Genomic DNA, 25,941 nt, shown 5'->3' with positions numbered 1-25,941 from the left:
GACAAAACTGTGATGAGTTCCCCCATGTTTTTGCTTTTTAGCTCAGATGTCCCAGACTTGGAGATGAAAAGGTGAAATGGCAACAGAGCACATGTAAAGAAGTCCTAAAAAAGGCCTGTTATCCAGCAAAAGGCCTGGAAGAGTAATGGCCTAGCAAGAGAGAAAACAGGAAATGCTCCACTCTAGCAAACGCCACTGGAAAGACCATAGACCCAACCAGGCCAGTAAAGGCCAAGTGGGGAGCCTAGACTTCCAGCCTCGATGGGCTGTCATGCAGTACCCTAACTCCCCTGACAGGGTGGGATCTGAGAGGGTTGAGTAAACAACTGGTCAATTCATCCCCACCTGGTCATAATGAAGGCTCCCCAGCATTCCTGCCCACAGTATCAGTGGACACCACAGGGGAGCAGTGACAAGGCCTCCTGCACACCCCAGGCAGGAAGGCATCAATGGAAGCCCAGTGGGGAACTGAATTCCCACCCTGCGCAGCAATGACATGGGTCTCATCTCATTCCAAGTGTCACTGGAGGCTGAGTGGGAAACCTGGACTTGTAGCTACACCTTGGAGGAACTAGACAGTGCCCCTAAGTCCCCCACTAGAATGATGTCAGAGAAAGTCAGCTAAAACAGAAGGTTTAAATAAGATCCACAGTCATGTAACATCTAAAATATTCAGGTTTCCACCGAAAATCATTCATCATGCCAAGAACCAGGAAAATCTTTTTGAATGAAAAAAAGACAACAGATGCCAACCCTGAGATGACACAGATGCTGGCATTATTTGAAAAGAATTTTGCAGCAGCCATTGCAAAAATGCTTCAGTGAGTATCTATGAATTATACAGAATAAATGAAAAAATAAAAAATCTTAGCAAAAAAATAAAAATTCTCAGCAAAGAAATACATGATATAAAGAAGAACCAAATGGAAATTTTAGGGAAAAAAAATAAAAAATAGAAAACTCAATGGGGGGGGGGCTCAATAATAAAATGGATTAGAGAAAGAAAATAACCAGTGAACTTAAAGATGGGACAACAGAAATGACCCAAACTGAACAACAGAGAGAAGACAGATTGGAAAAAAGCAATGTATAAACCCTCAGGACCCTATGGGACTAAAACAAAAACCAACAAAACTTCCTAAATTATTAAATAATTTTTAGTACAAATTATATTACCTAAAGGATTTTGTGGCCTATAGTCTGTTCAAGAATGATCATCATAGGAAGGACAAATAAAAAAATTTTGGTGGACTAATATAACACCTAAATCAAACCCACATAGTCTACAAGTGAAGGAAGCCCTTGAAGGTTCACAGGTATAGTCACACTAAAAGGTATGGTCTATGTGGAGGAGAGGTCAGGTTCATTTATCATGACCACAAAGAAGATGTAAAGCAATGGTTATACATTCTTTCCAAACCCAAGAAACTTAGATAAACAAGATAAACAGCTCAGCACAGTTCTGCTGCTGGTGGGGTCATTTTGGGGCACAGAGGAAAACATTCCTGCTGTCTTGATGGAAAATGTTGCCAGGCATGCATTGGCAAGTTCTCTGAAGTTCCATGAAGACATTTTTAATAGTCTAAAATAACCACTTTTAGAGCTATTTTCAACCTATGTTCACTACCAGTGAACGGGATGGGAATATCTTTCTTTCTTTTTGTACAAATACAGAATAAAATTTTATAGCAGATAGACAGACTGAATTACTCAATTCACAGATCTTCCCTCAAAGTTTAACTTATTAAAAACACTAAATCCGAGGAAGCCTAATCACAATTTACAAAAAACCAAACCCACAGGATTACATATTTTGGTTTTGAATGGGTGTCGGCAAAGACAGAAAGAGGGCCTTAGAAACATTTTTGCTTCTGCTAATTTTTTTCAGTTAAAACTAAAATGAATGAAACTCCAAGTTGGAAAGAATCTAGAATCACCTTTAAATCCTTGTGAAAATACTAAGGTAAAACAGGCTATTCCAATCCTATCCATTAATGCTGAGCTTGCCAGTTCCATAGAAGTTTATTAGTGAAAACAAAATTCAAATATCTGGCGTCCAGACAATGTTCACAGCTACTTTTGCCCTTAAGAGAAGTAGAAGAGCAGTTTTAGGTATGGTGTGTCTTTATTCCCCAAATTGGAACAATTCTTACACATTCAAACGTGTGCGAGACTCAGTAAGAGTATTTTCCTACTGCCGGGTGGAGGCCGCGAGGTTCCCTGAGATGGTTGTTATCACAGAGGATTCTCAGCTCTAACTCTGGTCGGCAGTTTCCAAACAAGGCAACAGCGTGAATAGAGGACTGTATAAAATAAAGGTTCTTTCAAAAACATCTATGGTGTGTTTTTGGAATAAAAAAATATCAGTCTTCTTGGTCAAAGGTTGGCAACCGTGTTTTCAACTTTAGAATGTCTGCAACGGGCTCTTTTCGTTCTTGAAGGAAGCTGAGTCCAGTGATGAGTTCAACGTCCGTGATCCGAGCTCTGTGTAACTTCAGTAACTCTTCTACCCATGACGACTCGTGCTTCCCATGCTATGAAGGTGGGGGGAAAAGAAACATCACTGGAGAACAATTTGCGTTCCCTACCAGCACTCCTTCTTCCCATTTCAGTGAGTTCCAACCCTCTGGCTCCCAAAGGGCAGATGCTCCGAGCTTTGTTGGCATGATCCCTGTTCTTGAGTAGCTCACCATCTAATATATACGATACATCTTTGTTGAATTAGATGTGGGAATTCCCAAATTTCCCAATTTGGGAAAAGGCAAGTATACGTGGAATCGGTGCTCAAGTATTGCATTGGTGCAAGAAACGTCAACAGTGTGAGGTTAAAAAAATGTTGGAAAACAAAAGCAATGTGGCGTGGTGGAAAGAACATGGGGATGAGCGTAAAGAAACTCGGACCTAAGTCCGGGTCCTACCATTACCGTACCATGTAAACTGAGGCCAGTTATTTAACACCTGAATCCTGATTCTCTTACCTGCTCCTTCCTTACAGGAGTGTTTTGAAGATCAAATGTGATGATGTGTGCAAGTGCACTAAAAGAACACCGGTTTTTATCAGAACCAGTTACGTACATGGGTGCAATGAAGAGAGGGTTGGGGGGTGCGGTAAAATGCAACTCCATTTCTGGGGAGGTAGTGAAGTCTCAGCTAATAGATCAAATGATAAGTAAAGGCACATGCTCTGACACATGGAAGCAGAGCTGGTAGCTGAGGCAGGGAGCAGAGATGGAAATCATACATTCGTGGTAAGTATGCATTTCTCTGAATATGGCTCCGGGGAAGGTCAGATGAAGAAGGTATCCACTGGATGGCAGGCTGCAATTGTACATTAAAGACATCCTCCAATAAAGATTTTTGTACCCTTGGGACATTATTAGTTGGAAATGATAAATACAGACTTTCCACATAAAAGGGGAATGGACCAATAATCTCCATTTTCCCATTAGCCTCCAATCATCCCTGTATCCAGGGCTACTTACTGCCCCCACTCAGTCTCCTTCTCTGCAATAACCTTCACTCTGGCTCTTGGAGGAATAATCCTGACTCCGTGGACTACTTGGCCAGTAGATATTTTCCATCTGTCCCAACATACACACGAACAGATAAAAAGTACAGGCAAGGCATCTGATGTCTCAGGCCAATGTCCTGCTAATCATTAGTTGCTACTTCAGAGATGAAACAGAAAGAATCAGTCAGGATGTGTGATATACCTTCAAATAATCCTCTCCCTGGTTCACGTCCAATATTTAGTATCTTCTAGGTACACTGCTATTAAAGAATTTGATAAAATGTTTGCATTTAAGATAGTGGCACAATAGCTTTTGGAATGGTAGAGATGGTGAAAAGGAACTCAGAGCTTCACTCATGATACCTGGCATCATTTTGCTCAGGGAGACCTAAGCATAAGTCTCTTTGGGAAGAGGGCCCAGAATTCAGACATGATATCTAGAGAAGAAACCATCCTTGGCCCACGTGTGCCACATGCTAAGAATAGTGGAGAAGGAAGACAGGAAAGGTCTGGGTCCCTCATAGTGTTATTGACCCAAGACTGTCTACTTCTGGACATCCTCTCACCTGAGGTACCTGTTAATTGCTCAAGTCACTGTAAATGGGTTCTCCATTATTTGCTGCAGAACATAACACTAACTGATAACTTTAGTGACAATTCAATCTCTTGAGGAAGAGAAAGCAATGAAGAAGAGAACACTTAGTATGTAACCCACAGTGTCCACAACAGTGACCAGCTGGTAGATGTAGATGCCCAAAGGGCATCCAAATAGGTAAAACCCTGTTATTCCTTCCTTAATTCTGAAGCATAAGGAAAAAGAACTTAATGAGAAATATGTTCTATGAGGACTGGTCAATTCATTCTCAGTTTATCAGAGGAACAAATAAGTGAAATATCTTCATGAATTTTAATGAATGACACACAGGCTTTTAGATCAGGGATGACAATGGATCTCTGTATTCTACTCCTGGGCCCACAGCAGAAGCTACCGTCTGCTTTGTTCACTGCTGTGTCTTCTGGACTAAGAGTACCTGGAAACATGTATTTATTGAAGGAATGAATGGCTGGATCCAAGAAGGGATCAATGAATAAATGCAGGGAAGAATGAATGAGTGATGATAGCACTCTCTCCTGCTGAGCTCACACTGGGGCCTCAACATCCTTTTGCCCACAGGACTCCCAACTAAAACACCCATTCGAATGAGGCTGGTGAGAAAGCTACATTGTTTTGCCAACTTAGGTCTAGACTTAACATTGTGTAACTTCGACGGACAAAAAAAGAAAAGTGGGAGGAAAAAAAAACAACTACTAGAAAATCTGGGAAGTACTCTGAAAGAAAAAAAAATTGGCTCACTATGGGGAAAAAACTTCCCTAAAATTTTAAAACAGTCTTGATGTTCGAAGACTAGGTTTTGTTTGTTTGTTTGTTTTTGGGTTTTATTTTTTTAAATTCCGAGCAAGTAAGTAACATAAAACAATTATTTCCAAACACTGAATGACAAAAGAATAAGAAAAGATAATTAGGAACAAACATGACTTTTATAATAAAGTGATATAAAGAAAATTAATCTGAAATACTACCTAACCATAACTTTAGGACTAATTTCTAACAGTGCTGACACTTTAGGAATTATAAATCCAGGTTTCAAACAAAAATAAATTCATAGTTCAAATAAACCTAGAATTTAGTAGCTAAGCTGTATGCAGGCACTAAGTTTTTTTTTTTTTTAAATATTTTATTTATTTATTTGACAGACAGAGATCACAAGTAGGCAGAGAGGCAGGCAGAGAGAGAGGAGTAAGCAGGCTCCCTGCGGAGCAGAGAGCCAGATGCGGGGCTCGATCCCAGGACACTGGGATCATGACCTGAGCCGAAGGCAGAGGCTTTAACCCACTGAGCCACCCAGGTGCCCCAGGCACTAAGTTTTTACATTTTGATTTGTTTTTTGTGTTTTAATAGGCAAGGGTGGTCCTCTCCAAAGATATACCATCTCAGAGTATCAAATTTAAAATCATCCCACAAAGTACATGTAAAAGCACACCCTTTCAAAGTACATGCATATTCACATTCCGTTTTTACCCACAGTGATGTCAGACACGACACATGCAAATATACTTATATTCATTATGGTCACCGTTTAAGGAGATACATGAACAAAGGCTACTTACCACACAGCTCTCACTATTGTCAGTCCTGTGAGGCAAAATGAAAGCTAAGGTGTCTAACTCATCACACTGGGAGGGAGTCTGGAATGTGTTTTTACAACTTGTCAGCACAATGAAGAAGTGTGTTGGGATCAGAATTTCTTGATTACGGATGACTCTGCTGTTTCTGGAAAATATGACAATCTCCAGTTTAAGAAAGAAATAACTCTCTTCTTTTTAGTGAATATTTCGGTGAAGTATATTTTTAATACAATGAACCTAAAAATAAAATTCAGTCAAATAATTAAATAAATAAATATTAAATTACTAAGAAGTTAGTAATCATAATACCTCAACATGTTCTGCTAAATTGAAAACAAATTAGAAGACAGGTAAACACAAGCCAAATAGTTTTTATTTTCTATAAAAATTTACTGAACTTGATTTTTTTTTTTTTAGTTCTACCTTAAGACACTGGAATTGAGACATGAAAGAAAAAAATACATCTTTCTAGAACACCTACAACCAAGATTCTGAAGCATTATCGATAGTCTTCTCAACTCTGTGCAGCTATGCAAAGACAGGAGACAGAGAGGAAAGTGGTGGGATTTTTTTTTTATTCCAGCCCTTCTAGAGAAGTCATGTTTCTGTGAACTCTCCTTTGTTTTAAAGGGATTTCCTTTCTCGGGGCATCTGGGTGGCTCAGTGGGTTAAAGCCTCTGCCTTCGGCTCAGGTCATGGTCCCAGGGCCCTGGGATCAAGTTGCGCATGGCGGGGGAGCCTGCTTCCTCCTCTCTCTCTGCCTCCTTCTCTGCCTACTTGTGATCTCTGTCTGTCAAATAAATAAATAAAAATCTTTAAAAAAAAAAAAAGGTGGATTTCCTTTCTCATCCCAATAACTTCTTTTAAATTGCGGCATATTCTTCAAGATGTCCCAAGTAATATTTTACCTCATCTTAATTCTACTTCCTTTGTTCTGAAAGCTAGGTATATTTATCTGTTTTTCAGCATCTTTCCAAATTTAGGGTAGTGGGAGCCTCATCTTCAATTGTAATCTTATGTGGAACCATAACATAGAAAACTGATTAAAACAGAGAGCTCTGGTGGAATGCGAAAGATATGGAGCTCTCTCTCTAAGATTTTATTTCTTTGAGAGAGAGAGACTGAGAGAGAGAGTGAGCAAGCACAAGAAGGGAGAGGGTCAGAGGGAGAAGCAAACTCCTGGCTGAGCAGGGAGCCTGATGCAGGACTCGATTCTGGGACTTCAGGATCTTGACCTGAGCAGAAGGTGGTCACTTAACTGACTAAGCCACCCAGGCATCCCTAAAGTTCTCCTCTTTACTTACTCTACTGCTGTGATCTCAGGCAGTTATGGTGGGTCCCTTACGACTCCAGGGATATAGTAAAAAACAAAACAAAAGCCCGTCATTTGACAAACTACATTACAAACTAACGTGTCACAGATAAACTTGGGTGAAGAATCGTCCCTGAGCCTGCCTGAGAGAGAAGTTCTCAGCAACCAGCTAAACCTCCCCTGACATCTCATTCTCATTATCCTGTGCCTTAATAGTAATATTACTTCAAAAAATCATGCTGTTATTGTTTTATGAAAGATCAAATGGTTTCTAAAATGTTCCGCTGCTGTACTTTACAAAAACAGCACCCACTGGCGGTTTCTTTCAAGACGGTCACTCAGGCTTCCCCTAAAAAAGGGTTAAAAAGGGTAGGTAAAAGCTGCGACATTCGCCCAAGGCCTGCCCTTGGACACTGCAGCTTTTAAATTCTGCTGATGCTTCCAGGCAGGATGCCTCTAGCCACACCACAAGGTTCCTTATCTTCTAACCAGCAGTAGTTAATGAAGACGGTATCTCAACAATTAGCCGCACAGAGATTTTAAACACGGATGTTACCTTCTTAACAGATGGCAGAGTTCAGTGTTTAATCTGAGCTCAGGAATTACTCATCTAAGCAGAGTCGAGGAGAAACACTCCTTTCCTCTAAAAAAATTTTACTGAACACTGAGCAAAACATCGTAAGATATTTCAAGGGGCTTCCGGTGTAAACAGAAATGTCTTGTCCATCAACACAAACAGTTTCAGACAGAAAAGGCTCCGCAGACTCAACTGGATGGTAATCCCACACGACGGCTGTTTTTAAGAGGAAATGAAATATGTTCTTACTGCTTCAGCGTCTCTGAGGAATCATAACATCCATCGTAATCAGAGTCAAACACAGGCCCACTGACCACATTGACGCCATTTCTTTCTTCCGCATACTGTTGTAGAAGGGTGCCGTGTAAGTAGCGCCATATTACTGGAACAAGAAGGGTGTCAGTGTAGGTTCCAGAGAACAAGGTGCCATGCTGTCATGTGAAATAACTCAACAACCTTCTTCAAAGTTAGCATTTGTAGTAATTACTGACAAAGCCAAATGTGGCTTCAGTCTTAGTGTGAGGCCAAAAACGCCCTGTTCAGCCCTGGCTTTTGGCCAGAAGAGACAAACATTGAATTCAACACTGTTTTGGGCATCCCTGACTATATCCCTCACCATGAACATAAAGAAACAAGGCAGGTTATTCAGATTTACTGTTAATATCTGAAATTCCCTTTGAAATATTCACAAGTATTCTACACGTAAATTAGAGTAAAAAATTTCCTTGCATGTAAATTAGAGTAAAAAATTTCCTTGTATGCTCCATGTTTTGAAATTCTATATGTCACCTGAAGAATAATTTAAATTTATTTTTGTAAGGGTTCCAAATATAACGATAGTTAAAAATGATGCAAAAATCTATTCATTTCAAGGTCAAAAACAATTATCAACAACTCCCAAAAGTTAAATGGGAAAACAAACTGAAAGTTAATGTGTTAGTAGACTATATAAGCCAGATAACTTAGGAAGAATGTTACATACTTTTTCCATCAAAAAATGTTATTTACAAACATGTAAATACAGAGTAGAATAATAGGTATTAGAATATATCATAATTCTAACAGCTGTAGAATTTTTGTGTACTGGTATCGTCAAAGTTAAGAATGTGTAAGAATGTATACCTCTAAGAACATACACCTAAAAGAACATGCTTGACAGTCATTTAATTTAGAGGATCAGTCTTAATAATATAAATTATGCCTATAATATACAGAAATTCATTGAAATTGTGAGATACGGGGTTAAAATTTTTTACCTTGAAAACTCTGGTACATTGGCACTATATTAGTATTAAGCAATGCTTCAGAATATAGTTGATCTGAACCCTTATTTAGTTCTATAAAGAAAGCAAAAAAAGACAACTATTTCATTCTTCATGAATAACATTAGAAATCATACTTTCTCATGGAGGGCACTTGAAAAATTAGCTGAGTATCACCTTAAACCCATAAAACATTCCTAAGTACAGGGTCAAGGGAAAGTGCCATGTGTTTGGTCAAGTTCCCTTAAAAAAGTAAAATACTTAGATCTTTTCTTCTTCAAGATGAATTTATCAAAAAAACAAAAGCTTAATAACAGCCTAAATTAAACATATTCAAATTTTACATTATTTGCCTATTTCAACTAACAATGTATTGTTTTGACAACCCTGTTTCCTTAAACTCTTGTACGCTAAGAAGGAAAAAGAGATTATCTGGCTTCAGAACACCACCTACTACCCAGAAAAAACATCGCAGGATTTCTGCCTCGAAATGCTGTACAAGGGTTCTTTGTAGGGATTTTCGGCTTGGAGTTGGTCTATTTTCATAAAGCAACAGCCAAGTTCTGACTTCAGACACTTACTCCGGGGACTGGGCTGGATATGGAGAATATTTGAGCACCTAGAGCCTTCTGCTCTTTGCCTTTTAAGGCCAGCCTGAAAATGTCTTCTCATTAACACACAAATGTGCCACATTTAAAAACAGAACACTTAACTTCAAAAAAGAAAAAAAAAAACCTCTTCCCTAGCAGCTCCATTTCTGTGAAAGAGCGAGCACCCTTAGGCTCTGCCTATCCCTACTTCTTAGGTGAATTACATTTTTCCTTTTTTTAAAAAAAATATTTGTTTATTTGAGAGAGAGAGAGAGAGAGAGAGAAAATGAGTGAAGAGCAGGGGTGAGGGGCTGGGAAGGGCAGAGCCCAGAGGGAGAAGCAGGCTCCCCACTGACCAGGGAGCCCAACATCCCTGGACTCTGGGACCATGTCCTGAGCCAAAGGCAGATACTGAATGCTTCATCCAAGCAAAACCTAAAAAGTTGTCTAAAAGTCAAGCTTCAGACACTTTAAAATTTTCCCTAAGAGTTATTCTTCTCATTTACCATTTTCACCAATTAAAAAAACAACAAGATGATGTATCCGGCCTCATAAGGAAAAGAAAAGGAAGAAGAGAAAGAGGCCAAGAGAAAAGCAAGGTCAGGGAGGTAGAAACTTACGTGGTGGGTAGAGGAACCCATAGCTCAGTTCAGCATTATTTTTATAAAAGGAACACTTATGAACAGGACTAAAAGAAATTCGAAGATCCTGGTAAAGACAGTTGGAAAAGTCTTCTGCAGAGAAACTGTCCTGAAAAACAAAATGAAAACAGCCATTAGGTGTCAGGCATCTAAAAGAAAAGAAGATGGCTTTATGAATAGCTGAAGATGCATCACACCATTTGAAAACAGAGCTCTGGCTATCCTTCACCATTTTCCCATTTTTCTAGTAGTATATTCATTTTTTTCTGATATGCAAAAACTCTTTTATGATAGAAGGATATTAGTCATTTATCACATATGTGCAAATATTTTCTTATTATGCTGGGCTAATTTAGTGGTTTTTTTTTTGTTTTTTTTTTGTTTTTTTTGGTCAACTGCAAGCTTTTATATACTGAAATACTGATTTGGGGAGATCTGAGCCTATCTATCTTCCATACACAACTGCACAGACTCCAACTGGGAGTGGAAACAGTGTAGCACAAAAACCTCAGGAGCACTGAGGACTGAATTTAAGCAGCTTTGATTACATAAGTCAACCGAACATTTGAGCAAATCAAAGAACATTGTAATTATGGCATGAAACAACAGTAAATCTGATGGGAACCTACAAAAAAACTGGGCAGTCTCCTACATATCACAAAGTCAAGTAAAAAACGTGTTTACAAGTGTTGGGAGACCGTCTTCAAAATTGGAACAATCAAATTGATGGTAGAAACTTTATGGAATTATGTGAATGTGTATGGGTGCATAATATATATATATATTTAACAAAGAAATTACATATACACACACACATAGCCTTCTCTTTTTATTTGGCATTCTCAATGACTATTAACAATAGTTTTATTTTTTAAATCCTGCTGCTACCCTCCATTAAGCTCTCTCAGATCCCCTTTCCATCCCTTAAGGGCATCCTGTAGCTTGCCAGACATTCAGTTTCTGAAAATCTGGTTGGTCTAGTTTAAAACTTCAATTTGATTAAAATCTCAATCTCATCCCCTCCCCCATTCTCTCTTTCAAGGTTTATCTTCTGTTTCTCTTTCCACCACAGCAGCCAGGGGGCAGGGGTGAGGGGGAATGGTGGTCTTATTGGTGGGGGGGGTATTTGCCCCACCCCCAACCCCCAACTCTTTTCAAGGCCTTCTTGTGTTCTGGGAGGTGCACAGATCCCTGGCCTCTCTCTGGTCTGGTCTGGGTGTGTGGGGGGGTCTTCCTGTAGGTGGTATATGCAGAGAGATCACTAAGCTTTTATGACCTTGCCCATCAGTGAGGACCCCCTAAGGTGAGCGCAGTGAAGGAAAATCCAGACAGGGAAAATACAGCTATGTATTTAGAGATGAATCATTGTGCCTGACTGCAAAATTGATTTCATAAAATTATAAATTAGAATCCTAAAATATTAAATCAAACATAAAGCAAGGGAGAAACTTTTGTTGCATGCACACCCCTCATTTCACACAAGAAGACATCCGCTTGGAGTCTTAGAGTCACACAGGCTAGAACGAGAACTTAATCTTCTAACTCACAGTTCAGTGATCTTCTAATCCAGAAACTGATGAGAGAGCCAAGATTAACTGACCCAAACTAACTCGGCTTTCAATGTTTTGCTTAATGATAATTTGAAATAATCAAACATAGCTAAAGAGGCGACCAATACTTGCATTTCTGCGGACGGTGTAAGAGGTCCAAAGGGGCATCAGGATGTCATGGCTGTAAGCACTCACGAACTGGTGCTGGTAGAGGAGACAGACCGAGGTGTTCCTCTGCAGGACTCTGGGTCTTCCGTAAGGTAAAGTGCTGCGCTTAATAACCTTCTCTTGGGTTGTAGGGGAAAAATGAAACCACCATTCAAACATACTTACTGTGAATATAATTCACAATAATACACTGTATGTACATACAGAATATATTATATATACATACACATATGTGTGTGTGTGTGTATAGTGAATATGTAAGAACATACTTCCTTATAGAGTATATAAGAATCCATTCATCCAATTCTCTACTTAACCCTACTGAAAAGTTATTATTAACTGTAAAATAAAACTAAACACAAAGAACAGAACCATAAACAGTTAAGAAAAGGGATTCATTGTAGTTTTTGCCTATGAAGATTCTGAAAGATGAATGTAAGATCAAGATATCACAAGAGAACACTATGTGAGATTACTACAAATTTCAGCATTAGGACTTTAAAAATATTGCTAAAATTCTTCAACAGTATTTTAATGACTAGTATTCAGGGAAAACTCCAGACAGAGAAGTTTCTGGATGAGATGGGTGCTTAGAAAGCAAAAGTTCACAACTAAAATTATGAGACTGAGCTGAATGAAACAGTAATAGTATAGATCATTTACTGTACTTTTTCCAAGTGCCAAGTGCTTTGTAAAGTCCTTTGTATATATCATCTAATTCTTCCATAACCCTGCAAATTAAGGTTATATGCCCATTGTACAGATGAGAAAACAGTAGTTTATAGAGAATGAATACTTTTTCCATGGACATATAGTTCCTATGCTCATATTCAAACACAGATCAGTTCCAGAAATGCAATCCTTTACGACAAGGTTTTGTCATCACAAGGCCATCAAAGATATCTCTAAACATTTACAGAGATTTTTATTTTTATTTTATTTTATTTTTGAGAAAGAGAAAGAGAGAGGGAGAGCACATGTGAGTGGGAGGAGGAGCAGAGGGGGAAGGAGAGGGAGAGAGAGAGAATCCCAAGCAGATTCCACACCCAGTGTGGAGTTCGGTGTGGAGCTCAGTCTCAGGAACCTAAGATCATGACATGACCTGAAATCAAAGAGTTGGATGCTTAACTGACTGAGCCTTCCCAGGTGCCCCATATTGACAGAGATTTTTATACAGGCAAATTCAACTTGGGAATTATGCAGAATTTGCCTTCTTATTACAGAAGGAAAAAACTGAGCCAAGTAACAAGGATCAGAGACTATATCAAAGTGTATCAGAGATTGTATCAAAGTGAGGCTGAACATCCCAGTCACGACTGACAAAAGTCTGTATATTAAGCATACTCTTCACTCAAAAGTTATAAAGAAATAACTTTAGATAAACAAGCCAATTTATACTCTCTTATAATGAACTAAGAAGCAGATGAGATAGAAATCTAACAGGTGTTTACAATGGAAATCTGAAGGTCTCTTATAAAGCTATAAAAATCTTCAAGATCTCAAACCACCTCCACTATGTTCATAAAGAGTAATTCAGCTTCCACTAAATATATGATGTGCTGTAAATATCCCTCCCTTCCGTATGACGAACAGTCTAGACCATCAAGCAAAGACATCTCCGTGTTTCCTCAGGTGGTCTCCACTACCACCTTTAAGTTACTGGTTGTTCTCAACTAATGCCCCCAAACCAATGTTCTGTGGTTAACCTGGCTGAGCAAAAGCCCACTTTTACATTCCAAACTCAAGGGTAAACATGTCTTACCTTCTGCCACAGTCAAATTCAACTGTATCTCAAAATCCACAACTGGTAAGACCTAAAAAGTTAATAATACGATTTTAAGCAATGAGAGACACGAAGTTTTGTTTTGTTCTATTTTTGTTTTGAGACATGTTTCAATCGTGTAACAAACAACTTCTGCAGCATAATTATCCCATTATGGGACGAAGATAAAGCCATCTTGTACAAGTCAAACTTATTTTTTTGACGAAGAGGATAAAAGTTTAGATGACAACTGCAACAAGACAGAACTGCTACCCAAGCACAGCACTATGAATGAAAAACAAGAGTCGCTCCTTTATCATCTTTATCTGAGAGTCTTTCTACCAGCCTAGAACAAAATGGAAAGCACATCCCAACCGTTCCCCAAATCTCTATCTTTAGGGACACTATCAGTTTTTTTTTTTAAGGTTTTATTTATTATTTGAAAGCAGAAGAGAGAAAGAGATCACAAGTAGGCAGAGAAGCAGGCAGAGAGAAGGGAAGCAGGCACCCTGCTGAGCAGAGAGCCTGATGTGGGACTCGATCCCAGGACCCTGAGATCATGACCTGAGCTGAAGGCAGAGGCTTAACCCACGAAGCCACTCAGGTGCCCCTAGGGACACTATCAGTTTTGTTCACTTGTCACATATTTTCATCTTCTTATAACTATATGTTAAGACAGGAATAAAAAAGAAAGAATGCCATATATCCATTTCATACCCCCCAAATATGTGATTTTCCCTCTAAATTTAAAATTAATTGAGAGATATTTTAGAGAAGGAAAGCTGTGATTGGTTGATAATCAAGCCCTCACTGCTAGGATAACAGCACAGACTCCATGATTGAGGATGCTCCAGGACTTAGCTAGATTTCTCCCAACCTGCATCCAAGTCAAGTCGTAGCACCAAGGGATAAAGACGGAGGTGAAAACGCAAAAACTAGGAAGAGGAAAAATAAACAATAAGAGGGCAGCATGTGTTCCATCAGAATTAAACATACATAGATATTTATGCCTACTCACAGATTTCAATTTGATCACTAAGTGTTTCTATGGCATAAGCTATGCAGAGGGCACCATAAGATCCAACTGGGCTATGCTTTGGTCGGTACTTACTGAGGGACGGCATGAGCAGTCAAGGTTACGTCTGGGGCTTCTTGCGAAGGGGCACTGCACCACAGGGTGAACTTCTCTGGGATTCTCTGGGGTGTAAACGGGATTCTTCAGAAGGTGGTTAAGACTCCCATGAGTTCCATTATTAGGAGCAGGTGTCAGATTCAGTAAATCTGCATGATTCCAAGAAAGGTAAATGGTTACTTAGAGGTTCAAAAACAAATAAATAGAAGACTTAGCCCATGATTTTTATTTTTTTAAAACCCTATCTATGCAAGAGTTCTTTACTTTCCACATAAAATGAAACTATGAAATGCTCTTGAATTTTAGAGCATTTATGACTATGCTATTCTTAATAATGGGATTTTAATGGGATTACTGATATGTACACTGTACTTCTCTATGGAAACTTGTGAATTTTAGTGTGTATGGCTATAGTAACCGCCATGCATACTTATTATATTCCAGTCACTGTGCTAACGTATTTTTCTTACTTAATCCTCAAAACAATTTAATAAGTTATTGCCGATATTTGGTAGATGAGTAATTAGAGTGTTGTGCCTAAGGCCTCAAAGCTACTAACGGAGTAAGACCCAGGATTCAAAACCAGCTTTGTCTGAGTCTGACTCATGCTCTTGGCAATAACCACAGCAAACACTTCTATAGAAAAGCACTTAGGATATGCCAGGCACTGTTTTAAGTGCTTTAGGACATATAAATTCATTTAAGCATATAGGCTCCCACTAAAAGAATTACACTGAGGACATATTTAAGGTTTGCAAACTCCCAGTACCATTGTCAGGAAAAGGAAGTCATATTTAAAACTCAATATCCAACCATAAAAGTACTAATGAAGAAAGTACTGGGTAAACAAGGAATATATCTAATGGAAACTCCTCAATTTCTACAACCCTGAAATTGTCATCCATGCAAGTATTACTGCTACCAGAGGTTCCGCCTGGTTTGGGTCCCCTTCACAGACTCCAAACTCTTCCCCAGGCTTCCACCCCAGACCTGTTTCGACTGCCATATAATGAAGCCCATGGCCTGGCAAACTGGTAGGCATGGGTGACGTTATGGCCCTCCCTCCTCTGAGTGCCCTACTTTACCTGTGTATAGCCTCGTGGAAGAAATGTAAGTCATCAGATGGCACAATCCCCGTATTTTTTTTCAATGACTCTGGGTCAGGAAGAAGGAGATCTGGCTCCCCTATCATCCTCTCCACACAGATGCCCACCATTGACCTACTTTTGATTATCCCATTCCAGCTCTGTTTTCAGAAGAAACGAAGGAAGCTTGTTCCCACTTACCACACATTAAATTATAGACTTCGATATTTTCAAAGGAATCAACTTCAAAGCGGTGCTTAAATCCAGGTCCGTAGCCAATAAAGAGGGCCTAGATGGGCCAGAAAAGTAACAGTGTGTCAATTCATTTCCCCTGTGTATGCAGCTGGTGACAAAAAAGTATTTTATATTAACCATGCTGTACATACATAAAGTGGTTAACATAATGGGAAAACTACCGTGTCCATGGACTTGGTGGGATACTGACTGAACTCATGTTGCACATCTAATCTAAGGACATGTGGGATACTTCTCTCAGCTTTGACTTGACAATCAGAATGGAATGGATGATGAAATCATTGTTCATCTGTGAAATGTGATATAAAAGTCACTCTGCCCATTTCACACAGTGCTACAGGCATCAAATTAAATCACTGTTATGAGTATATTCTGAAATTTTAAATTTATAGGTAACTGTAAGACATTATCTTCATTTAGAACAAAAATATAATACCTTTTCTCCTATTAAATCACTACTTTTCATTTACAATGTGGCGATATTCTTAATGGAGCACAAGTATATACAAAATAACTATTAGAAATTTAGTATGAGGTAAAAGTCACATGTTCATGAAACATGAATGTAAAATTTTAATGTAATGCCCAAAGTAAAAGTTCTATAAAATTATAAGCTACATTAATTCTCATTCAACACATACAATCACATTCCACGTTTCTAAGTGTATAACTTTATATAGTTTTCTTCAGATATAAATCATTATCTTTTTAAGTATAACAAGTTTACTTACTTGCATATTTGAAAATAAATTGTCAGAACCATGGAATCCATTTCCACAATATTCCTTTCCTGAAGGAGCCCTAATTTTGATATAATATGAATTAATGATGCAAAGTCTATTCACAGTGTCAGATTTATAATCATGACATTATTTCTGTTCATAAACAATAAGTTACTATTTGGTTAAACCAAAAAAAAGGTAAACAAAACCACTGGGCTTGGGAAGCATTAAGGGGTCACCCTTATCTTTTATTTTGTAGATAAATCAACTGCATAAGCAGTGTGGCATAGAAGGGAAAAATCACTAGCATTGACACAGAACTAGTTCTGAACCCTGACTATGCTATTTACCAGCTGTGACTTTGGCAAGTTAGTTATCTTCTCCTGGTTTCAATTTCATCATGTTGGGTTGTTTGTACAAAATAAATGGCTTAGTCTAAAGATATCTTTGGAATACAGGAAATGTCTGTGAAATATTAGTATATTATTAATATGAGGTAAGGACAATCCTTTTCTTCATCATCTCCACACAGATGCCCACCATTGACCTACTTTTGAACACTAAAAGCACAGCTCTCTAGTGAAAGGAGAGAGACAGTGAGATGTTGTTCACTGCTTAGGTTTTGTTTTACAGCATGGCTTCCTGGCAACCATCAAAAGAGTTAATTACCATGTTTTGAGATATTAACAATATTAACCATCCAAATAATTTTCCAACACACCAAAAAACCGAAGTGAAAAAACAACTCTAAGAAGAAAATAATTGCTCGTTATTATAAAGAGCTTTTACCAATTGTTCTCTGGATTTAAAGGTATTATTAGGATAGCTGTCATGTGCAGAAGAGATACAATGCTTAAATGGTAATGCAAATGTAGACATAAGAAATAATCAATATGGATGTGAGCAGAGCAGCGGTTCCTAGCTGGGGGTGGATGGCCCTCCCCCTAGGGAACTTCTGTCAAAGTCTGGAGCCATTTTGGTTGGCACAACTGTGAGAAGGGTGCTTTTTCATCTAATTGGTAGAAGCCAGGGATTGCTCTCAAACATCCTACAATGCACAGGACAGCTCCCCACAACAGAGAATTATCTGACCCAAAAGGTCAACAGGCCAAGGTTGAGAAACCCTGGGATAGAGCGGAGAGAATCGCATTTGTACAGTTTTCATATAACAACATTGTTGGAAAGGGTCCCTGATACTAACATATCAGGGCTACATTAACCTGGAAACCATCAGAACTTACAATGCAAGTTGCCACTTAGGGTCCAAATAGAATGTCAAGGGCTCAATCCTGTCATTTTTGGCAAAGTGCAAACGCTTTGGTAAGAAATGCTTCAGGTAAGGTTTGAAGTGCTGGTTTGGTTCCCGGCACTGAAATTATAGATGGTAAAGAAAAACTCTTATTTCCATATTTTCTTACATGTAAACTTCTCTTGAAATTGTTTAATTCTATATGAATTTTTTCTGATAAAAATTTTACCAGCCTGCGTAATAAGTCACAGATGCAAAATTAATTGTGTTCTTACTACTTATACAATGTACCAGCTGACCATTCCCAACAATTCAATACTCAGATTTTTTATAGGAAATTAGATCTGATGCATAAAAACCCTAAAACTCTTAGACTATGTCACTCAATTTTATATGATTTACCGCTGATGATATTCTTTTCAAACACTTATAACTACAATGTTAAGAATTTTCTTTAACACTTAAAACATATCAAGTAAAAAAAAAAATGCACTGTAGATAATTCATCACCAAGACAAAACTTATTAAGTGGGCATAAAAAAGACTGGTAGGAAATATTTAATAATGCTAACAGTACCTATGGTGATGTAGCTATAAATTTTTTTCCTTCTGTTTTTTTCCAATTATTTCTTTACCTTCATAAAAATTAAACCATGACAGTAAATGAATTCTTAAAAACTTTTTTGGGAAGATTTATTTATTTATTTATTTGAGAAAGTGGGAGAGAGTAAGGGGAAAGGGGCAAAGGGAAAGGAAGGAACAGATTCCCTGGTGAGCAGGGAGACTGACATGGGCTCAATCCCAGGACTCTGAGATTATGACCTGAGCTGAAAGCACACATTTAACCCTCTGAGCCACCAGCCTTCCCCTTAAAAACTTTCAATGCCAGCTTACTGGGACATGTCCTTAAAGATCTTTAAAAACAACAGTGCAGGGGCACCTGGGTGGCTCAGTGGATTAAGCCGCTGCCTTCGGCTCAGGTCATGATCTCAGTGTTCTGGGATCGAGCCCCACATCCGGCTCTCTGCTCAGCGGGGAGCCTGCTTCCCCTTCTCTCTCTGCCTACTTATGATCTCTCTCTCTGTCAAATAAATAAATAAAATCTTAAAAAAAAAAAAACAGTGCATCTAAATTCTGGCCTACATACTCAAAAATTCTAATGCTAAAATCCCAAGAACAGATACTGAACCTCTTTTCTAAATATATCTTAAACAAAACTAACAATAACTAGATCATGAAAACATAAAGACACTCACAGAAAGATTTCTGGCAAGGTCTTCATAATCAACTGAAGGAGAGCAAAGATAAGAATTAATTGTTGATGGTATGCTACAATTAAAAATAAAACAAAAATGCTGAAGTCAGACTCAAACTCTATTCTTCAATACCAAAACAAGTTTCAAACAACTTATTGAAATCATTACATATTAGTTATTGGCAAGAATGAGAGAGATTGTTAGGAACCACTCCATGCCTGTGAAATTGTGTCAGACTGTTAAATGAAAAGGCAAGTTACAGAGTATCTATCTATCCATCCATCTGTTCATCCATATGTGTGTCCATCCATCTGACCATCCACCTATCTGTCCATGCATCTAGCTCTAGTATGATGGCCTGGTATAAAAATTAAAAAACAAACACATCTTACATAAGCATGCCAGATATCTAGGAAGACCTATTCCAAGCCTAGCAACGTTTATCTCTAGAAAGAGGAAATGAGTTGTGAATAACAGAGGTTTTGGGCAACTGCTACTTTTTACTTTACATATTTTGATATTTGATAATTCCAGAATTTTCAAATAAAAAGGACATGGGGGACCTTAGAAGAGAGGGCAAACAGACTAGTTTTGAAACCGAATTTGCATAGCAAGACCACAAATGTAGTGTACTCTGGACTACAAATCAATAAGTGTGTAGCTTTCCAAAGATTCTTCTGGCTGTACTTTACGTAAGTTTGAGAAAATTATTCAGATAAAAGAACATGTGTTGTATATACATCTTATGTCTGTATATTGGTAAATAAATACAGATATAGTTTTTGCTTTAATTTGGAAGATAGAGGCCTAATGAGGTAAGGGTGTCATCAAAGCTTAGCCATCCCATCCTAAATCATTCTGGGCACTGACCCCACCTGTATAGTTCTTATAACAGGCTTTGTAACAACCGTATACTACTTTTATAAATTAAAACAAAATACTAATTAAAACTTGCCAGGCATGTACAGAGTCTACGCTGAGTGTCACTATGTTAACCTACTGTTTAATATCTGCATGAACACTTTCCTGCAGTAAACTCTATTTCTCCCTGTGAATATTCAATAGTTCTACGGAAACATACAGCATGCAGTGCCCGCACCTAACCAGTTCCAATAAATGTCACACAAGCTTTTTTCTCTTTCTGTTTCAAAGTTAACTGTAACAGAAAGATAAATAAGACTTGCTGGTGGTATCTAAGAGTTACCAAAGACAGCAATCAGAAAGTAGGCAATAACAGAGGTGGAAACAGTTAGGAAATGGACCTCACTTGCAAAAGAATTAATATTTTTAGAAAATTTCCTGGCAGTTGGGGATCCACATGTAGTCAAGAAAGAATGTGAAATTTCTTCTTTTCTGTTTACAAAACACATTCTTACTGTGTTTTGGAATGGTCAATGGAATGGTCAAGGAAAGTCATTTCTGAGGACAGAAACCAGTTGTTTATAGAATTTTAAGAACTACAGAAGTGCCAACATTCCTCCTCATAATAGAATATTATTCCAACAACTCTAAGCTATTTTAATGGAATGTCATTAATTAAACTTGAATACATGTAGCCGAAATTTTCAGGTGTTTTTTTTTTTTTTTAGTACAAGTAATCTCAAACCTAACACAAGTAAAACACACACTATAACATAAAATTGTACTAAGCGCATCAAATAATATGCTTAGCAATGAATAGCAAAGATAAGTGGTTAGACCTGTGTCTTCACACCCAGTGCCTTTATAAAATCTTTCTGGGTGCAGAAGATCTGCACTGGAGAATTAATCATGAAAAGGAAATTAAGTTTAACCGTTGCACTTTAGTGTAGAGATAGAATAATTTAGAGGTATGTATTCTGAATGTAATCATATTCAATGTTAGCAACCAAATATACTTACATGAAAAGTACTTATCTGGAACATCAGAGGGTCTCAATCGAGCTGCAGGTCCATATACAATTTTAATATCTTTAACATCTCCCAAATATTTATTCAGATACACATATTTCTTGCAACTGCCTTGTTCCATGCCTGGGAGAAAAATATTCTCAAACATGTTGGAACTTTAATAAGGAATTTTACATGTAGAAGAGAATTTCTTTCACTTCCAGAATTTAATTCACTAACTATGTGCTGAGTGCTCACATTAGTTAAACATCTAACAGGTAAGTCACAGAATTTCAGCCATATATACCACTTCACCAACCCCCCAAAAAAAACCTTTTTCCCTTCCTTCATCCACAATTTAGTTTAACATTTCTTATTTATGCGTTATAGTATCTTTTTATGAGGAAGAATATCACAGTCTCAAACTGAAGAGAAACGCCTACTCATTTTCCCCAGATCATCTAGAATAGCATAAAATTCTCAGTCTCATTCCAGAACTGTAGCTTCTTTGAAACAGAACTTCTTACAATCATTTCTAGAAATAGCTTTTAGGAATTTTTCTGAAGCAAACAATAACAACAAGAAAAAAACAAAAAGAAAATTGTTTTCTATTTTCTTATGCACTCATTGCTTCTATACTCCCAAGGCTGTTACACAAACATGTTCTAAAGGTCATAGTAAGAAAAAATGAAATTAACATAGTGCTAGAATTTATACTCCTTCTAAAATCAGATTTTTCATGCTAGAGAAAATAAGAAAAGCACATAATAATGTGTTCAAGTTAAATCTAGAACTATTAGACTAGATTTACCAAAATTTAATACTACTTTTTTTTTTAGCTATCTAAAATCCCTGGTGTAAACCTTCCCCGAATCAGGAGATGGGTGCACTGTTATTGATAGGCTCTTAGGTTTCTGTGAATTCTATGTTTTACCTGTACTTTATGTCTAATATAATTTTTTCCTAAAAACTTTCCACAAAAAACTACATTAAAAAAATTAACTATAATAATCAGAAGAAATAAGGTCACAATAACTAATCAAGGAAACTTTTTTGGGAGCACCATTTAACCTGAAGGGTAAATGATGCAAAGTCAGATTACCGTGATCTGAAATAAGGATAAGGTTCAGGCATCGATGCAAGTTCAGCTCTTTAAGACCATCCATCAGCATGCCAACCATGTTGTCAACCCTCTGCAATGCTCGGATGACCTACGAAAGGGAAGCGATTTCATGTGATGGATTCCATACTAATGCCTATTTCTACATAAAGCTATCTCTATTAATACAGGGAAGGTTCAGTGGATGCAACTATTACGATGAACTGATTTACATTAGGCTAAGCCACGGCAGGTAAGGCAATGCCCATTAACAGAAGAAGGGCCAAAAAGGGGGGGGGGGGCAAATCCCACACATGCTCAGTTATAAATATTAATATTGGGAATGATACCAAGGGGATCTGATTATCTAACCTGTCAAAATGTTAAAATTATTCATGAAATGCTTTTTACAGTTCTTATATTGTATTTGATTTTTTAAATTACAACTAGGAATACAACTCATTATTTCCTTACAAACTATATGTATTTTGAATATGTTGTATCACAAGGACACAGAAGAGCAAATGGTTTTAGCAACTTGCTTAACTTGCTTTTCTGCTCTCCTTGCAAAACCACCTGAGGAAAATTCTTGGCAGTTCTACATGTGTTTTCTGTTGTGCATCAAATCTGTCTTGTCTCTATGGTCAAGTAATTTCACTGTAATATGAAACAAGCTCCCTCAATGCAGTCTTTCATTTGCTTAAAGCTACCCAAGTAATTCAAATTGGAATTTTTAAGTATTAAAATAAAGTGGGTTCCAATGTGCCATTAGAATTTAACAGAGGTTACACGTTGGTAACTATAATATAAAAAGCAATGGGCTCAATCTTGAATGCAGATGAATCAGAAAAGTAGTACTTTGGCAAATCTTCAGTGAAATTAGAAAAGGCAGCACTGACGTTACAATTCATATGATCTGATAATCAGACAACTACAAAATGATCCTTAGACTTATTTGTAGCCAAACTGACCTGGACAGGACACTAAGTTCCCTTAGTGAATGAATAAAAATTACACTAGCATCTGGCCAATTGTCAAACCGACATAACGCTGACAAGAAGCTTTTCCCCTTCACCGATGATAATATGGTTGCGCTGTCCGGCATGCGTCTTCCTTATCCCACGTCTAAGGACCATTTGTGCTTAGTTGAAGGACAGAAGCAAAGCAAGGGCACATAGAATTACTAACGACATTGGAGCTGCTACAGATGGATTTTGATGGAAAGATCTAGAGAGTAAATACAGACCTAGGTTGAGGGTCAACTTCCCTCTCTCTTCACGCTCTTTTAGCTGACAAGATGGCCCCCAAAAGAACCTATGCTCTAAGGGGGCAAATTTGGAGTAAACCCAGGGAAAAGGGAAACCAGGAGAAGATGGATTAAGCAGGTGTTTTAAACTCAAGTGAGAAAAATGAGCCTATGTTCTCCCCTCCTGCTGTTGCTGAAGCAAGAATTTAGAGCAAGTAGCACACTCAAAACCAGAGCTCGCAACAGACACATGAAGATAGGCTCTGCTCTAGACTCTGAACTAAAGAGTCCTTGAGGCTCACAAACGACCCAGCTTGGGGGTGAAATTCTAGCTATTCCTAGTCTTTCATCTCCTAGAGTCACATGGGGAAAAAGATAACAGAGTCTGAGATTAGGGACCGGCTACACTGATTCTCCTTTCCTCCTGACTAACAATACTCACAAATCCTTACTTCTTGTTTCTTTTCAGATCTCAGGTCACAGATAAAATATACATCATAAGGAAAGTCGGCTTAGAGATACAAAGAAAGAAGCTCAAATCATTTTCTGTTCTAATGCTTCCTCTGCTCCAAGATACAAAAATCATATGGCCACACAAACACTGAAAGCAGTATTTGATCTTTTAAAGCACTATACTAATTACAACATGGCCAGGAGTGAGCTAAGCTCCTTAAAGAGTGTCAGGCCAAATACACTGACAACCTCAGTCCATAAGCTGTTTCCCCATCTCTAGCTTCCTAGAAACTGCTCAATAAAACCACAGTAATTTCAAATTCTCTATAGTTTTGACAAAACTTCCTATTTTTTGATGCCCAGGCTCTGTTGTGAACATGAGCTCAGAGATTAGAGATATATCTTCTAGGGTAGAGAGGTCACGGGAGGCTTCTTCTGGCATCTGACTAATTCTCTTATAATAAAAGAAAATTAGAGTTTTTCCCACTTATAATATTTCCAAAGACCCCTTACTTTTTAGGTTGATGTATGGAGAAACGGAGTGGATAAAGGCTTTGGAATTGAGAATATGGAATTTACCCTCAGTTTGAGTTAGCACTGTCGAAAGTACAGATGAGACAAATTCTCCCTACCATTATTTTTATGAAAGGTCATCCTCTGGTTTAGTAAAATTGTGTTTACTACTCATTCCAGAATCATGGAATCTTAGAGACTGGTCTAGAAACCTGCTTCAAAGCAAGGTTTAGTTAGAAGCAATCACTGATAAAACGATACTTACTTCACTGCTGACCGGTCCATATGAATGACCTGAAGAATCTGGTTCTTCTAAATACAGAGTGTAAAAGTGTGGTCTAAATCAAACAGCATCAAAATGTAATATTTTATAAACACATTGTAAAACAGAACGGAAAAAATAACTTAACAATTGATAATGAGTCTACAACAGGGCGCCTGGGTGGCTCAGTGGGTTAAGCCTCTGCCTTCAGCTCAGGTCATGATCTCAGGGTCCTGGGCTCGAGTTCCGAACCGGGCTCTCTGCTCTGCAGGGAGCCTGCTTCTCCCCGCCCCCCATCTCTGCCTGTCTCTCTGTCTACTTGTGATCTCTCTCTCTCTGTCAAATAAATTTAAAAAATCTTTTTTTAAAAAATAAATAAATGATAAAAAAATAAAAAGTCTACAGCACTGGGATAACATTTCTAAACTTGCTGAGAAATTATTTACAGGTTTGGAGTTCTTCAAAATGCTCCATAAAAAGAGTTCATTTGGATACAAAATGCCAGAGACAAGTGCAAAGTCTTCTTGCAGCTCATTTTTAAATATTGTGTAATTTCTATAAAACAAAGGAGTATTTCCCATAGAAATTAGGCCTCTACATACCTTTCATCTTTAGGAAGCTGCAACCACTTAAGAACAGTTAAAATCCTTTCTTCAAAAGGTATTGAGCTAAAATTAAGAACAAGCAAAATGAAACAATTTGTGACAATTGTTGAGTTTAAAATATCAGTGATTTTCTTATGCAAAATAGCACTGAAAGACTAAAACAATCCCATGTGTTAACTGTGTTTGAAGCAATGCAGAAGTTTTATTTGAAAACTCAATAAAGGAAAAAAGGTTAAGCTTTACACATAATGACACAAATTAATTCGTTAGCCCGTCTTAATATAAGCTATGCTCAGATACAACTAAAACAAAGTCTGTTCTACAGAAATGCTTCACTCAGCAATGCAAAAGGAAAATAGAACATTTTTTTTTTTTTTAATTGGGGAGGCTGGGGGCACCTGGGTGGCTCAGTCATTAAGCATCTGCCTTCAGCTCTGGTCATGATCCCAGGGTCCTGGGATCAAGCCCCGCATTGGGCTCCTTGCTCAGAGGGAAGTCTGCTTCTCCCTCTCCCACTCCCCCTGCTTGTGTTCCCTCTCTTGCTGTGTCTCTCTCTGTCAAATAAATAAATAAAATCTTTAAAAAAAGAATTGGGGGGGCGCCTGGGTGGCTCAGTGGGTTAAGCCGCTGCCTTC

General features: G+C 38.0%; 1 protein-coding gene across 1 annotated transcript in view; it reads right to left on the bottom strand.

Annotated features, from left to right (window-relative positions):
* Positions 1–982: 982 nt before the first annotated feature.
* Positions 983–25,941, bottom strand: part of LOC111147804 (ectonucleotide pyrophosphatase/phosphodiesterase 1) — a 72,700-nt gene continuing 47,741 nt past the window's right edge. Inside the window, exons 10-25 of the mRNA XM_022504046.1 lie at positions 25,304–25,369; positions 24,705–24,777; positions 22,231–22,339; positions 21,141–21,272; positions 19,260–19,291; positions 17,996–18,123; positions 16,764–16,833; positions 15,979–16,066; positions 14,672–14,841; positions 13,561–13,612; positions 11,763–11,917; positions 10,060–10,189; positions 8,844–8,924; positions 7,837–7,969; positions 5,681–5,843; positions 983–2,534 (exon numbers count right to left, since the gene is read on the bottom strand). Coding sequence (XP_022359754.1) covers positions 2,364–2,534; positions 5,681–5,843; positions 7,837–7,969; positions 8,844–8,924; positions 10,060–10,189; positions 11,763–11,917; positions 13,561–13,612; positions 14,672–14,841; positions 15,979–16,066; positions 16,764–16,833; positions 17,996–18,123; positions 19,260–19,291; positions 21,141–21,272; positions 22,231–22,339; positions 24,705–24,777; positions 25,304–25,369 — 1,753 coding nt within the window. The 3' untranslated portion in view covers positions 983–2,363. The remainder of the gene's footprint in view (positions 2,535–5,680; positions 5,844–7,836; positions 7,970–8,843; positions 8,925–10,059; positions 10,190–11,762; positions 11,918–13,560; positions 13,613–14,671; positions 14,842–15,978; positions 16,067–16,763; positions 16,834–17,995; positions 18,124–19,259; positions 19,292–21,140; positions 21,273–22,230; positions 22,340–24,704; positions 24,778–25,303; positions 25,370–25,941) is intronic.

The sequence above is a fragment of the Enhydra lutris genome, unplaced genomic scaffold (genome assembly GCF_002288905.1).
Source record: "Enhydra lutris kenyoni isolate GAN:26980312 unplaced genomic scaffold, ASM228890v2 scaffoldscaffold17, whole genome shotgun sequence".
Taxonomy (NCBI): domain Eukaryota; kingdom Metazoa; phylum Chordata; class Mammalia; order Carnivora; family Mustelidae; genus Enhydra; species Enhydra lutris.
This window is presented reverse-complemented; position numbering and strand designations above follow the sequence as displayed.